At 36.9% G+C, this 15532-nt stretch overlaps 1 protein-coding gene across 2 annotated transcripts in view; it reads left to right on the forward strand.

Annotated features, from left to right (window-relative positions):
* OPCML (opioid binding protein/cell adhesion molecule-like) overlaps window positions 1-15532 on the forward strand; it is a 1241366-nt gene that overhangs the window by 1208879 nt on the left and 16955 nt on the right. Inside the window, exons 4-6 of one of the 2 annotated variants that reach the window (XM_006892818.1) lie at window positions 12606-12743; window positions 13159-13279; window positions 13753-13904. In XM_006892818.1, coding sequence (XP_006892880.1) covers window positions 12606-12743; window positions 13159-13279; window positions 13753-13904 — 411 coding nt within the window. The remainder of the gene's footprint in view (window positions 1-12605; window positions 12744-13158; window positions 13280-13752; window positions 13905-15532) is intronic. The other variant, XM_006892819.1, reaches the window with a different exon arrangement.

Below are 15532 nucleotides of genomic sequence, written 5' to 3' on the forward strand. Positions count from 1 at the left end.
CCTTGGAGGCAAGGATTCTGAGGCTCCATCTAACATACTTTGGACATGTTGTGAGGAGAGACTGGTCCTTGGAGAAGGATATCATGCTTGGTAGGATGGAGAGACAGCGCAGGAGGGGAAGGCCCTCTATGAGGTGGATTGATTTAGTGACTGGGATAATCAGGATGGGAATATCAGAGACAGTATGATTGGCACAGGACAGAGTAGAGTTTAGAACTGTTGTACATAGGGTCGCTATGAGTTGCAAGTGACTCGAAAGCACATAACAACAACAACAATATAAAGGTTATAGGCAAGAAGGGGGGAAGCCTTCTGTCATAGTGTAGTGTCACAAGGCATTAGCCACAGTGCTATTTCTACCCTTCGTAAAAAGTTTAAGGCAGTGAGGTTATTGGAATGAGACAAGGAAAAGTCTCTGGAGACACCTGATTCCAGTGGACCTGAATCCTCCATTCAATGGATTGTGGCAGTCAGAAATGAATGTGATGGTCAGTCAATATTGGAGCTCAGTCTCCTCCTTCTCACCCTCTCTCCCTCACCTGCCTGAATTTCCTATAGGCCATATATCAAGCCTCTTCAAGGCTGGTTGGTGAGAAGTTTAGTCTAAATTGTGTTTGGGGAGATTGCCTTTCCACTGTAGAGCATAGGGAGGACATAGCAAAAGTTCTTCAGAGTTCAGTCCATAGCAGTAATAAACTCATTGTCTAAATAAGCCTTAATAATACTCTTGAAATAAAGAACAAAGGCAGGAAGAAAGGGACGGTGGAGGGAAGGAAGGAAGGAAGGAAGGAAGGAAGGAAGGAAAAAAAGGAGGAAAGGAGGAAGGGAGGGAGGAGGGAAAAAATGTAAAAAAGATTTGCAGCACGGCTTGTGGGACTAGTTCTGTTTTCCTTCAGTCCGAGTGGTGTCACTGACCAGTGCTTTAGTTCATTCAGAAATGAACAAGCAGGTTGCCCTTTGATGGGAAACATTTCTATAAAACCTTGTACTCAGCTTTCTCGCCTTCCCCAGATTGGTCCAAGTTCACCTGAGTAAGCCCAGATTCTTCAGTTTCTCTGAAACAAAAGCCTAAGTGATGATAACCTAGTGAGAGCCTAGAAATTGCTTTACATCCCATGACATGTAAATCATTAACAGTTCTGAAGCAAGAAGCACAGATTAAGAACTCACAAGATCTAGAAACTTTTAGAAAACACCTGCTGTGACTCCCAGTCTTCTATAAGTCTCAGTAAAAAGCTTATATTATATATCAGAGAGGCAAACTTGAGGAATATTTTTATGATATCAAAATTTACTTTTCAGGAGAGTGGGAACATAGCAGGAGAGAGGAAGATAGACTAAGGGGACAAATTACTCAGAGAAGTCACTGAAGAGAAAATTGTATTAAGACCAGTAAGGAGTCATTTTGATTATCAGCACATCCTACAAATGGGAACTTGAAAGTCATTTATATATATTATTTTATTTCTTTTTAGCTGGTCAGATCTTACGTTTTTTGAAACCAGATGCCAGAGTTAAGTGATTTCTCAAAGCCCCAAAGTCTACACAGTCGCTGGCTAGCCTCTACCCAGGTACTGACTAGGGCTGCCTTTACTCTTTCTCCCTGCCTACTTTTCCTCTACTATCTCATCAATATCCTTACTAATTTGACAAAGTTAATACTTCATTAATAACTCCTACAATAAAATTGTTCCTAGATGAGCTGTAGCCCCATTTAAAAAGCTGCTAGTGATGAAAATTATTTTCAGCTCAGTAATACTTGATGGAAATGGTCTCATATTCTGAAGCAGGTTTGCTTTGTAACTGTGATTTAATAATGTAAATATTACTTGTTTTCTTCCCAAGTAGAATTGCCTTCTGATTTGTTCATCTCAAGGTTCTTTGGGCTTTTCTATTTCTTTCTTTCTTTCTCTTTATCCCCCAACTTCTTGGAATAAAAACTGCTGCCTTTAAAAATATAGTGTTGATGGAGAATATTGAATATACTCTGGGTTGCTAAAAGAACAAGCAAATAAATCTTGGAAGAAGGGAAGCCAGAGAACTCCTTAGATACAAAGATGATAAATATTTGTCTCACTTATTTTAAGTACATTATCAAGAGGGCTAGTTCCTGAAACAGGGCATCATGTTTGGAGAAGTAGGGGTTGTCAGTGAAAGAATAGAAGACCCTTGGGGAGAAGAATTATTGTGGTGATTGTAACTATGTGCTTAAGAAGAAAGGATATGGAGAGGTTGATTACTCTTTTGTGTGTAAAGTGGCTATGAATCAGATCTGACTTGATAACATCAAACAACAACATTTCCCTCCTTATTTTACTATATTTTTTCTTTACACACATGTACATACTTACATGTATACACATACATATTATCTCATCCTGTTAAGATTTATAGCCTCAGAAGCTTGATAGAGTTGGAACCAATCCATTGGTAGTGATTATTAGTTTGATTATTTGAATCATCTACCAGAGGGAGAAGAAATCCTTGGAAGTCATCCTTAGGGCTATCTAGACAGGGATGACAGCATACACAAAGCAGAGAGAAAGTCTTTGACCATCATAGAAATTCCAACTGCATAACTGTAAAAAGTCGTCTAAGAAAATGAAAGAGAAGATGAGATGAGAGAGTGGTGGCAGAGACACAATTGGCATGAGTGGACAGATTGCAGGGGTTACGGGACAAAAAGACAAAATAAGATCAAGACATCTCCAGCTCTGATAAATCTTAATCTTGATATCCCATTGAAAGTCATTGTCCTAAACATTTAGGTTTTTTCCATCTCTAACAGATTCTCTGGCCCACCATATCTTACTTGAGGTATTGACTGTTACATAGAAACTATTAAGGTATCTAATCTATGTTATTGTTGTTACATGCCATCAAGTCGTAGACAACTCTTAGCAACCCAATGAACGAAAGAGTTTCCAGAGGCAAAGCATTTCGGAAGTGGAAACCAATCCTGCTTCCAAAGCTTGTTTTAATCAGGAAGCTCCACCAAACACTGTCCCACGAGTAACCATTATCGCATTAGGCACATGAGTGTCACAGTGTTTAGCATCGCAGCAACCATGAGTTACCTCTGTTCAGTAATGCACAGACCAATGCTATACCACTTAGAAGAATGTTTAAAAAAAAATAAAATTAAAACAGGCGAGAGGGCTGCAGATTAAATTCACCCACCTTGAGCTCAGTAGCATAAAGTTGGTCCAAATGGGTTATTAAATGGGAGGCCTTATCACATAGCCTCATTTCACTTAGCAAATCAATGTTCCACCATAGTGCTCACCAATCCCAGCTCCTGTCGATGACTTTCAAACTGGTCTCCAGCACCATGCCACCTACCAACAGGAGTTTTTAAATAGTTTTTTAATCTATGCAGAACAAAAAATTTGAGAGGCTGGACTATATGAAGAAAAATCTGACACAGAGATTAAAGGACGACTCATCAAACTATATTAGGAAGGTGACACATCTTTTATTTTTAAAGTGAAAATGACTTAACTCATTCACTGAAACAGATCAACACCTACAGTCTTCAATATGGGTTGGTTATATCTCAACATCAGGAAACAAAGCTCTTCAGCACTAGAACAACTGACAACATCATGAAGATAATATTGAAGTTGTCAAGAATTTAATTTTATTTGGATTAAAACATAAAAACCAAGAAATCAAGAGATGTGTTCTATTAGAAAAAATTGGCTGTCAAAAGCCTCTTTAAAGTGATAAAGAGCAAAGATAACAAAGAGTAAAGTGTGCCTGATCCAAGCCATGTTATTTTCCAGTGATTCCTATGCATCTGAATGTTGAAAAATCAATAGCAATGGCAGAAGAATTGATACCTTTGCATTTTGGTATTGATTAAAATTATTACATATACCACGAGCAAACAAATCTATCTTGAAGGAAGTGCAAGTAAAATGCTCCTTAGTAGCAAGATTGGTAAAACTTTGACTGTTGAAAGGAACCAGTTCATGGAAAAAGATGATCTTACTGGGAAATTTAGAGAATCAGTGAAAGAAAGGGAGACCTTCAAGGAGATAGATTGACACAATGACTACAACAATGATCTTGAGTATGATAGGAATTATATTGATGGTGCCAGCTAGGACAAAGTTCAGTTCTGTTGTCAAGAGTGCAAGAGCCACGTGGGATTGGCCATATCTGACTTTTACCAACATCACAAAGAGCAACTGTACCCTTCAACAGCATCAATAACACAAAGCCAATTTCCATGAGATTAGACATGTCCCTTCACTCCCATACTTTTTTTCTACTTATGTCAAGAACAATCTTACTTCTTTTTGAGTCCAAAATCTGATGCAATAGCTCACAGATCACAAAGATTTATGTTAGGGAAGTCAAAGGTTATATTTATAGCAGAATATAGTCCGGACGGTTCCTGAAATGTGCTTATAGGCACCTCAGCCTTGAGCTTCACAATTTTAGGGCAGTTTTACAAAGTTCTTAGTCCTGCCAATATTGCACACACACACATGCACACACACACTCAATCACCAAGCTTTACCCAGTGGTACAGATTTCTCAGTTGTGTGAATTATGGCCCCCACTCCACTTGTCCAGCAAACGCAGGCAAAACTTTTAGCTCCTGTTCCAATGGCACAGCAGTCGAGACATAGCTCCATCTCATATTACATTTCTAGTTCAGCTATGGTTGCTCTTTTCCTGGTGGTGAGGTTTCTTTACAAGTGGCAGGGTAAAGTCCTCCTTCTGCTGCTGTGTTTCTAAATTTAATGGTGAGACTATCACCTTGTGGATTGGTGACACTTGCTAATCTTCTTGTGGCTTGGTAGATAGCCAGTCTCCTGTGGATAGGCCAAGACACCCTAGTGACATATTCCTGCCCATCTACATGGCAAAGTCAAATGATGGCTATGAAATCCATATTAAAAGATAAATTCCAAAGTTGTTCATAGGGTCTTTATGAGTCATAATTTAACATAGATTATTTTATATAGATTATCATATAAATACTACTAATTACAGATTATTATATTGAAATGGCTAAGAATTGAAAAATTGGACATAGAGACAAAAATATAAACAGTGCTTCTAAGTATGGGTTGGTAATGTTATAAACTACTAAAGATTGTCAATTTTGTCTTCTATATAATCTTTACCTCCAATTCCATGGTCTAACAAAACATCTTGTTTTAAATAGATACTAGTAAAATAGCTGTAGCTGATGTCAACAGCAGGTCAAGAGAAGGATGCTTTTCATCTTAGAAAATTTCTCTGTTTATGTCCATTTCTCATATATAATAGATCATGTTTGTCAGCATTCTGTGACTGTGTTAAGGTAGGGCACATATTTTTTTATAGAGGAAATCCCAATGCCCTGCCATGGAATTTGTTTATTTGATTGCTATTATTAGGTGCCATCAAGTTGCCACTGACTGACAGTGGCTCACAGTAACTCATCAAGAGTTGTGCTCCTCACCCAAAGGGCTCTCCTCTCTAGTGATTTAAATTCAGTATCAGCACTGTATGAGAAAGACGTAGTCTTCTCCTGTGTGATTTACTAGCTCAGAAAAACCGATGGAGGGTCAGTTGAGTCAGTTCCAATTAAATTACAGTGAGTTTGTTGAGTTGAAGTAGTCAGGAGTGAATAATCAGACCTGCTTTTTATTTTGTCTACAAGATCTGTTGAAACCTTCACACTATTGGTGATCCTCCTAGTATCTGAATTACTGATGGTATATCTTCCAATATCACAGCAAAACACAATAAATGGAAAACTGTCATATGAGTGGTGGTGCTCATTGAAAATTAACGTAATGATCTCCTATATCCCCTGATGGGCACACTAATAATGATTCTGGGCCATGGGCTTGTTCCAGAACATTTCTTTATAAAACATACTTATTGAACTAAAGTCACATTTTTGTTTTTATGTACTTTTTCAGAGTAAATGTATATATTCAAACAACAACTCACTGTCATCAAGTCAGAACTCACTTATAGCTGACACTTTACTGGGTTTTCAAAGGTTATAAATCTTATAGGAAGAGATTTCTCATCTTCTTCCCATGGAGCAGCTGGTAGATTTGAACTACCTGCTTTTTAGTTAGCAGTCAGAGCTCCTTAGCTTTTATATACATAGAAATATATACTCTTATTTATATATTTGTACCCTGATGGCATAAGCAGTAGGGAGCTATATTGTTAACTCAAAGGCCACAACTCTCTGGTGGTTCTAATTCACCAGCAGCTTCAGGAGGAAAATATGGGCAATTTATGGTCTTAGAAACCCAATGTAGGGGTTAGGTTCGAATGAATTAATATTTGATGGCAATGGTTTATATACATATATATGCATACACACAGATAAACACACATATGCATAAGTATACATACATATATCATACACATAAATACACACACATGCACGCACGTGCGCGCGCACACACACACACACATACACACACAGATGTTGTTGTTGTTAATTGCCTTCAAGTCAAACATAACTCATAGCAATCCTATGAACAGAAGGCCTGAAGCCCCTCTACAACTATTGACATTTTTCGAAGTTTATAGAGTTTCTGGAGACATATTGTCTAGGAAGTGGATGCCAGTCCTGCTTAGTGTTGTTGTAAGGTGCCATAGAGTCTCCTATGATTCAAAGCACCTGTAGAAACAAAAGATATAAACCTTACCCTCTCCTGCACCATCCCACCATCCTCTGCATATCTGATATGTTCTAGTTCATTGTTACAATCATTGTGTCAATCTATCTTGTGGAAAATCTTCCTCTCTTTCTCTGTCCTTACACCTGTCTCAGTATGGGATCTTTTTCCAGGACCAGCAACTCCCGTGAACATGCTCAAAGTATTTGAGACAAAGGTTCACCATCTTTGCCTTTAAGTACTAGTTAATTTGCACTTCCTACAAGACAGATTTTTTTTTAGTATGTAGTATATTAATTATTCTTCACCAAAATTCAAAGGCAACATTTCCTTCTTTGGTCCAAACTTTTGGATACATAAGAAATAATTTAAAACATCTTGAATTCAATCCCAGAGGTATGTGGTTCAAATCCACCACATGCTTTGCTGGGCAAGTAGGGGCAATATCCTCCTGTAAAAGTCAGATCCAATTTGATGGTACACATACACAAAATAATAAAATAAATTTAAAAACAAAAGAAAACATCATTAATTGAATCAGGTACACTTAAAAATTTAAACTGGTATGCTTGCTCTTGAGCACATTGTAGAGATCTTTGGATGGCAGATTTTCAGAACACATGTCATTTTTATTTCTTGACTCTTTCTGCAATGGGTATTTATTGTACATCTAACCAAAATTAGGTCATGTATGATGTTATTTTTTTTCTCTTCTGTCATGATGGTGCTTATGGGTTCAGTAGTGAGGATCTTTACTTTCTTATTGTTGAAAAGTAATCCACAAGTCTTTGATCTTCTTCAGTAAGCACTTCAAGTCTTCAGTTTTTTTGTAGCAACATTATGTTATCTACATAAGTTTGATGATGAGTGTTCCTCCAATCTTAATGTCATATTATTCTTCAAATAATCACCCAGTTTCTTGAATGATTTGATCAGCATACAGAATTAATATGTGTGGGTAAAAGTTATAATAACCTTGACGCACACTACTACTAATTTAAATCATGCAGTGTTCTTGTGTGTTTTATTCAGACAACTGCTTCCTGGACTAAGTACTAGTTTCTCATGAGCACAAATAAGTATTCTGGGATTCTCATTCTTCTTAATGTTAGTCCTAATTTGTTATGATCCACATGGTCAAATATCTTAATTAATAAAAAACAAGTAAGCATCTTTCCAGTATTATATACTTTTACCCATATCTATCTGGCCTTAACAATGATGCATTTAATTTCATGGCCTTTTCTCTAATCAGCTTAGATTCCTAACAATTCAGTATTGATGTACTATTCCAGTCACCTTTAAATAATAATCAACAAGTCTTATTATGGCATATGATATTGTTACTGTTCAATAATTTCCAGTGATTACTTTTTGTGTGAAGGGGAACAGAAATGGATAATTTCTAGTCAGTCGGTCAAGTAGTCGCCAATTTTTTTACCTAGACTAGTAAGCATGTCCAGCGACATCTATTTGTTGAATTAAGTCAATTCTATCCACCCCTGGAATGCCTTCAGTGTAGTCTGAATTTTTTCCTTCATTATCATTAGTTATTCCTAAAATAGTTCACTGTCAACCAATCTTTTTTGTTACAGTTACACTTTGTATTTCTTCAATCTTTTTTTTTTTTTAATTTTCATTTTATACTGGTCTATTTACAAAGTTTGAATACATGGTTTTACTCACCGGATCTTTCCTATTTCTTTCACTCCACCCTGACACCACCAAATTGTACAATCCTATGATTAGCCTCCCCTCCCCACCAATCTTCACCCCTGTGCTTCCACTCCCACCCTTGGATCCTCATACTCATTCTACAATAATGGTATTATACAGTATTTGTCCTCATGGGATTGAGTTAGTTCACTCAACATAACTTGTTAATCATAAGGTTGCACAATTCAGTGGGTAGATCAGGTGAAGGAAACGAGAAAGATCCTTTGTGAAAAACAATGTATTCAAATTTGTAAATGAATCAGAGTAATAAAAAAAATAAAAAAAATCAAAATTGTTGCTCCTGTGTGCCACATCATATTACATTGTGCAAATGTACCATACTTTCCCTATCCATTCGATTGTGGTTGGATGTCTGGGCTGTTTTCATGTTCTTTCATGTTCTTGCAATGTTGAGTAATCCTACTATGAACATTGGCGTACAAGTCTCCATTTGTACGTCAGTTCCCATTTTCTCAAAACCTATACAATGGTAGTAAACAAAGTGGTATGTACTGATACAATGACAGACACATATACCAATGGAACAGACTTGAGAACCCAGAAATAGACCCAGCTATCTATGGTTAACTGATATTTGAAAATCTTCTTTTGATATTGCCTAGATCATTTAAGATTTTGCTTAGAAATTGAGGCTTGACATTTTCACGAGTTCCTTCAGTTTAAGCAATGTTCTTTCCTTTTGGTTTTCTTACACCAGCTATGAAATAAACACTTCGAAGTAGAAACCACTTTTTGGCATTAATTTAAATTAATAGCTTATTTTTTCTTTATTTTTTTATGAATTAGACATTTGTATTGTTAAAACAAAAATCATCTTAGCCAATAATTGAAATTAATTAAGCTTATTTAACACATAATTTCCAATTCAGATTAACGTCTTTATGCTGTTATTATTATTATGTGCATTCTAGTCACCTGCAAGTCATAGTGATGGATAATAGCTCTGAATCTTGCCTACCCTGAGCAAGTCTTATTGTCTGTGACACACCTAGCTCCATTACCCCAGTTACTATGTTAATCCATTTAATCTGGGGGTCTTCCTTTTCTGCACTGTTCCTCACGCTTCCAAGCATGACACCCTTCTCCAAGGACATTTTGATGAAGGAGTTAAAAAGAAATGTACTTAAGATGAGATAATCTCTAGCTATTCTTAAGCCATTGCCATGGGAAGGGAAAAGAGAGAGTAGAAATTATTTTAAAATATTGTGGTCAGAAGTATTGCTTAAAGCAATTTCTGAAGAACAATGAAGAATAATTACTAGTTTAGCTTAAAACTTAACTATAGTCTTACCTTAAATGTTTGGGTTTTGGATTTTGGTTGTTTTTGTTTCCATTTTTGTTTTACTCAGACCATATAGACTTCTTCAGAAGATCACAATGCCCAAGGTAAAACATTCTTAAAAGTTTCTACAGATCCTTGTTTGACTCAAAATTGACTTTAAGGTACCTGCTTCTTCAAGGCAAGAGAGAGAGAGAATGAGAGAGAGGGGAAGGAAGGAAGGAAGGAAGGAAGGAAGGAAGGAAGGAAGGTTCCTAAGTCCAATACCAGTAGTTTAAATCAGGCTGATTGTGGAACAGACCATCAAATACTCATGTGAAAAAATGAAATTGAAGACTAGAAAAATTAAAACAAGTCCACAAGAACTAAAATATAACCTTGAGTATATCCACACTGAATGTAAAAGCAATTTAAAATAGATTTGAGATGGTGATCACTAATAATCAAAGGCCAGCTGAGTTATGGACATCATCCTTGAAACAAATAGAATGTCATTACAAAGATAGGATAAAAAAAAAAAAGATTGAAATGAATGTTTGAACATATTGGAATGAAAAGAAGCCAAAAAAGGGAAATAATGCTGAAGTGAGAACTGAAGCTTTCAAAAGGCAGCTTGAGAAGACAAAGTAACGTATTGCAATGAAGTATGGAAATAAAGGGGGTTTTTTTATAAACTTTCATTAAAATCTAAAAAAAGGTGAGAAATATCATACTTAACATTTCTCAAGCTTTAAGAACTAAAGGACAAATTCAAGCCTCAAGATGCAGTTCTGAAGGATTCTACGGGCAAAATCTTAAAGGAAGCAGGAAGTATCAAAAAAAGATGGAAGGAATTAATAGAATCATTTTACCAAATAGAATTTCTTTGTGTTGTACCATTTCAGGAAGAAGACTATGATCAAGGATTCAAGAGGGGTGGGAGAGGCTGGAGACAGAGGGATGTGGATGTGCAGGGGAGGGGGCGATTAATCATTAGTTTGTACATTTTTTGGGGGGTGTGAGGGAAATTGAAAGAACTTGTTCAAATTTGTATTCAAGTTTTGTAACTAAATTAGTAAAGAAAAACAAAAAGAGGAAAAAGTTCAAGCTGCACTGAAGGCAATGACAAAAAATAATTCCTCAGAAATTGATGGGATATCAATTGAGGTGTTTCAGTAAACAAATGCAACCCTGAATGTGCTTATCTGTTTTTGCCAAAAAATATGAAAAACAGCTCCCTGGTCAACTGAATGAAAGAGGTCAATATTTTCTTCTATTCCCCAAAATTATAATCAAACAAACTCTGGACTATATCAAGCAATATCAGTAATATATGTAAGTAAAATATTACTAAAGATTACTTACAAATGGTTGGAACAATCTTTCAAGAGGGAACTACAAGAAATTCATGCAGGATTCGGAAGAAACTGTGCCACGAAGGATACCATAGCTGACATCAGATGGATCTTGATGGAAAACAGAGTATATCAGGCAGATTTTTTTGTGTGTACTTGTGTTCTATTGATAATGCAAAGATACTTGATTGTGTGGTTCATAAAAATATGGTTAAAATTGAGAAGCATAGGAAACCCAGAAGATTTAATTATGTTCATGAGAAACCTATACATAGTGTAAAAAGCAGTTGTCTTAATAGAAAAGAGAACACTCTGTAGTTAAAAACCATGAAATATATGTGTCAGGGTTGTATCCTTTCTTCATACTTTAGAAGCATGTGAAATAGAATGTGGCATCGATATTGGAGGAAGACTCACAGACAAATTTGCTTGCAGAAAGTGAAGATGACTTGAAGTATTCATTACAGAAAATCAAAGACTAAATCCTTCAATATGAGTTACGCTTGAATAATATGAAACACCGTGGTAGATGGAGAAAAGCTTGAATTGCTTTATAACCTCATTTTACTTAGATGCGTAATCAATACCCATGGTAGCAGCAGTTGAGAAATCAAAATACATGTTGCATTGGGAAAACCTGCTGCCAAGGACCTTTACAATGTGCTAAAGAGCAAGGATATCTGTAAAGTCTAAGGTGTACCTGATTCAAATTATGTTTTTTTTTTAATTGCTTCTTTGAGTTGTGGTGTTGGAGAAGAGTATTGAATATTCCATTGGTTCCTAAAATGAACCAACAAGTCTTTCTTGAAGGAAGTACAACCAGAGCATTTCTTAGAGGCAAGGGTGGTAATTTTACTTCCTGTATCACTGACTTTAGACATATACTTAGGAGGGACCACTCCTTGTAGACAGACATCATGCTGGGAAAGTCTAAAGGTTAGAGACAGAGAAAATGACCCTCATCAAGATAGAATGATACCGTAACTTTCACAATATGCTTCTTGGGAATGACAGAGATTGTGAGGATGATGCAGGATAGCACAGGGTTCAGATCTGGTGCTCCATGATTCACCGTTAACTCAATGACATCTAATAACAACAGGAACTAAGTGTCCTGGGTGGATTACCCCCAACTTCATGGAACATATGTGTATAGATTGCAGAAAATTAAAGTGATTGTTCAGTATTCGTTAGCTCTAAGAGCCATTTCTACATACTAAAAGAATATGATCTTGTCCATAATAACACATTCTAAAGTCATTCCTAGTTTTCATTACATTATTGATCATGAAAAAATTATTTTTAAAATATCACACGTTAGTAACTTGATGGGGTGTTCTTTCACATGTAATTTCCCAGTTAATTCTAAAAATACACATATAAGAAAAAGTATTATCTTCTTATTACTGAATATTCTAAATGAGTTAAAATGATTTGGCCACAAACTCATCGATCTAGGGGAGAAGCAGAGAATTTATCTGTGCAAACGGCAGGCACTGTATCTGTGTAAGTTTTCCTATTTCTTTGCCTCAAAGTCTAAATGTAAATAAATTTTTGCCACTGGCCCCACAGTTTCTTAATAACATGTATCTGTTTTTCTGCTCCTAGCAGGCCAGGGCTTTGTAAGTGAGGATGAGTACCTGGAGATCACTGACATCAAACGAGACCAGTCTGGGGAATACGAGTGCAGTGCCTTGAACGACGTTGCTGCACCAGATGTGCGGAAAGTAAAAATCACTGTAAACTGTGAGTTGACCTGCTATTAGGGAGTTCCAGGGGAAGAAGGTCTAGAGATAACAGGGGCAAGCTGACAATGGAAAAGCCATTTTTTGAAAGGTCAAGTTGCTATGAACAGAATAACATTTCATAGACTGCTTTGCCCCGTCAATTACCCCATTGCCATTTGCTCTTGGAATCTTTCCATGATTTTCAGTGCTTTCAGCTGATGGGAAAAATTATTAACTATGAATTGGTTGGAAATTTGAAGAAGACACAAAGATTAATGCAATGAATTCAAACAATAAGTTATTTTCGTAAAATGAATGATTATTTAACTGGGAGGGAGGGCGGAATATCACAAATGTCCATTTATAGAGCAAGTGGCTAAATATACCTTCTGCTTATTTCATGGAATATCTGTGCATTTGTTTTCTTCCCGTAGATGCCCCCTATATTGCCAAAGCCAAAAATACTGGTGTCTCAGTTGGTCAGAAAGGCATCTTGAGCTGTGAGGTTTCTGCAGTACCGATGGCTGAATTCCAGTGGTTCAAGGAAGATACCAGGTAGCTTGGAAATGGAACTAGGGCAACTCTGAGCAAAGTTAATGGATCGTTCCCCACATGAAAGAAGATAATAAAATAAAAAAGAAAGAGGCATAGCAAGATGCATTACAGTCTTCTTTGTAACAGGGTCTCCTTTCAGAACAAATGAAAAGAAAAAGAAGTAGCAGCAGCTTGAAAATGAACAAAACGAATTAACTTTGTTTCTGAGTCCAAGATTACTCGTAGGCATGTCAGTCAGTCTTTGAAGGCTTTAAGTGAGTGAATTTAGCCTTTTGAGCATGACCATCCTTTCACTTTTCCTCTTTATGGAAGTTGGTGTTTAAGGTTTTATTTAGAGGAACTAAGAGAGTTAGATAAAATGGGTTTTTTGAGGAGGAAGGCTTTCATGTGTGATTGACTTGTGATATATTTTAACTCTTTCACCCACTCAGTTGTTTGGTCAGCTTTGTAAAACCACTCCTGTTCAATTGCAGGTTAGCCACTGGCTTGGATGGAGTGAGGATTGATAACAAAGGCCGCATATCCACTCTGACTTTCTTCAATGTTTCAGAAAAGGATTATGGGAACTACACATGTGTAGCCACAAATAAGCTTGGGAACACCAATGCCAGCATCTCATTGTATGGTGAGTGCAGAAAGTCTGGATGTGGTGGGCTCAGCCACATGGGAGGGTTTAAAGAACTTGAGAGGGAGGAAGGTATAATTATTTTGGCCTATGTCCATCCAACCTCCTTCCACCCACCACTATATATTACTACTCCCTGTCATTCATCACAATCAGTGATATTTACAAGATTGTCATTATTTCCTGTGTTATTGAAAGACAAATTTCACACTTTACTGAATAGTAAACTGTATTCTAATCTGGCCATGTCTTAATTTCAACAAGAAGACTGAACCACAGGTCAGGTTAATTGTAATTGGGTTTAAAAAGTCTAAGAGAATGAACCACACATGAATTTTTAAGATAACCTCCATAGTAAGAGTGTGATCCTAGAAATTATATTTATAATTTTGAACAAAGTCAGCTATTGTGTTCATGATCTTCATGTCATGTTCTGGAGTATGTGGAACAGAAATACAAATTTTATCATGACAGTTAATCTCTTCACTGTTGGAACATGTGACCCTTCTCTGAAGTTCTTCCCATCTCACATGGGCAGAGAAGTCTCCAGAGTCATGACTGGCTTCATAGAAGCCTTTATCCTCCCCTCATTCCATCTTCCCAGCATTGTACCTATGTGATTGTGTAACATGTCACACCATAGACCATGGCCAGCTTGCTGTGATATCGTATGTGTATTTATCTGTTTATTTTCTACGGTTTGGTAGGAGGGAAGTATTTAATGAATCAAAGGAAGAGGTATCCATTTCCATGTGCATCACAGAACCACATCAAGTTTTCAGCATGGACATTTACTAAACTTTGTCCACTTAAATGTATGATCTATGTTTTTTGTTTCCTCTCTGCATTTTGTGTGCATTGTGCTGTGTGTGTCTTAGAAATAAGCCCCTCATCAGCAGTGGCAGGTGGGTACAGCATGTTCCTTCCTTCCTCTGCCTGCCTGAATGCTTGTGTTTTTTAATTTAAGTGAATTTGAGAGATAGACCTGCCTGTCCCACCTCCCTGACTTATTTCTCCATAGATGATAGATTTCAAGGACTTATGTTTGTACAATTTAAGTAACAAGCATGTGGAATTTGATGGTTTTTACATGTACACAGATGAAACATCGTAATAGATTTCAAAGGAAAGGTTTAGTCAAGAAAACCATAGCCCAGAGATTAAATGGACTATTAGATGATTATCTCCATGGGAATGTCACCTAGTATGGTATTTCAGTCTTTTATTCCTAAGAAGACTTAGATATATTTGAAAGTATCATTCATTAGAAATATCTGCCACTTATCACTTATTTGCTGGAGTTCTGGTGGCCTAGTGGCAAGAAGCTACGCTGTAATCCCAAAGGCACGCAGTTCGAGTCTACCTGTGCCTCGTTGGAGGATGGGCAATCTCCTCCTGTGTGATTATCTGCCTCCCAAAACCTGCTGCAGGGTCAGCTATGGGTCAGTTCTGACTTGACGGTACACACAACAAGAGGGGAGTTCAGGTGTAGACCACACTGAGTTTCACTGCCAGCCCACTGTCAGCATGTCCTTGGTGGTTCAAATCCACTAGTGGCTCTATGGGAGACTATGGTCAGTCTTCTGTCATGCTATCGACAGCCTCATAAAACCTTTTGGGTGGTGAGC

This window comes from Elephantulus edwardii, unplaced genomic scaffold (genome assembly GCF_000299155.1).
Source record: "Elephantulus edwardii isolate Elephantulus edwardi_28Jun2011 unplaced genomic scaffold, EleEdw1.0 scaffold00120, whole genome shotgun sequence".
Taxonomy (NCBI): domain Eukaryota; kingdom Metazoa; phylum Chordata; class Mammalia; order Macroscelidea; family Macroscelididae; genus Elephantulus; species Elephantulus edwardii.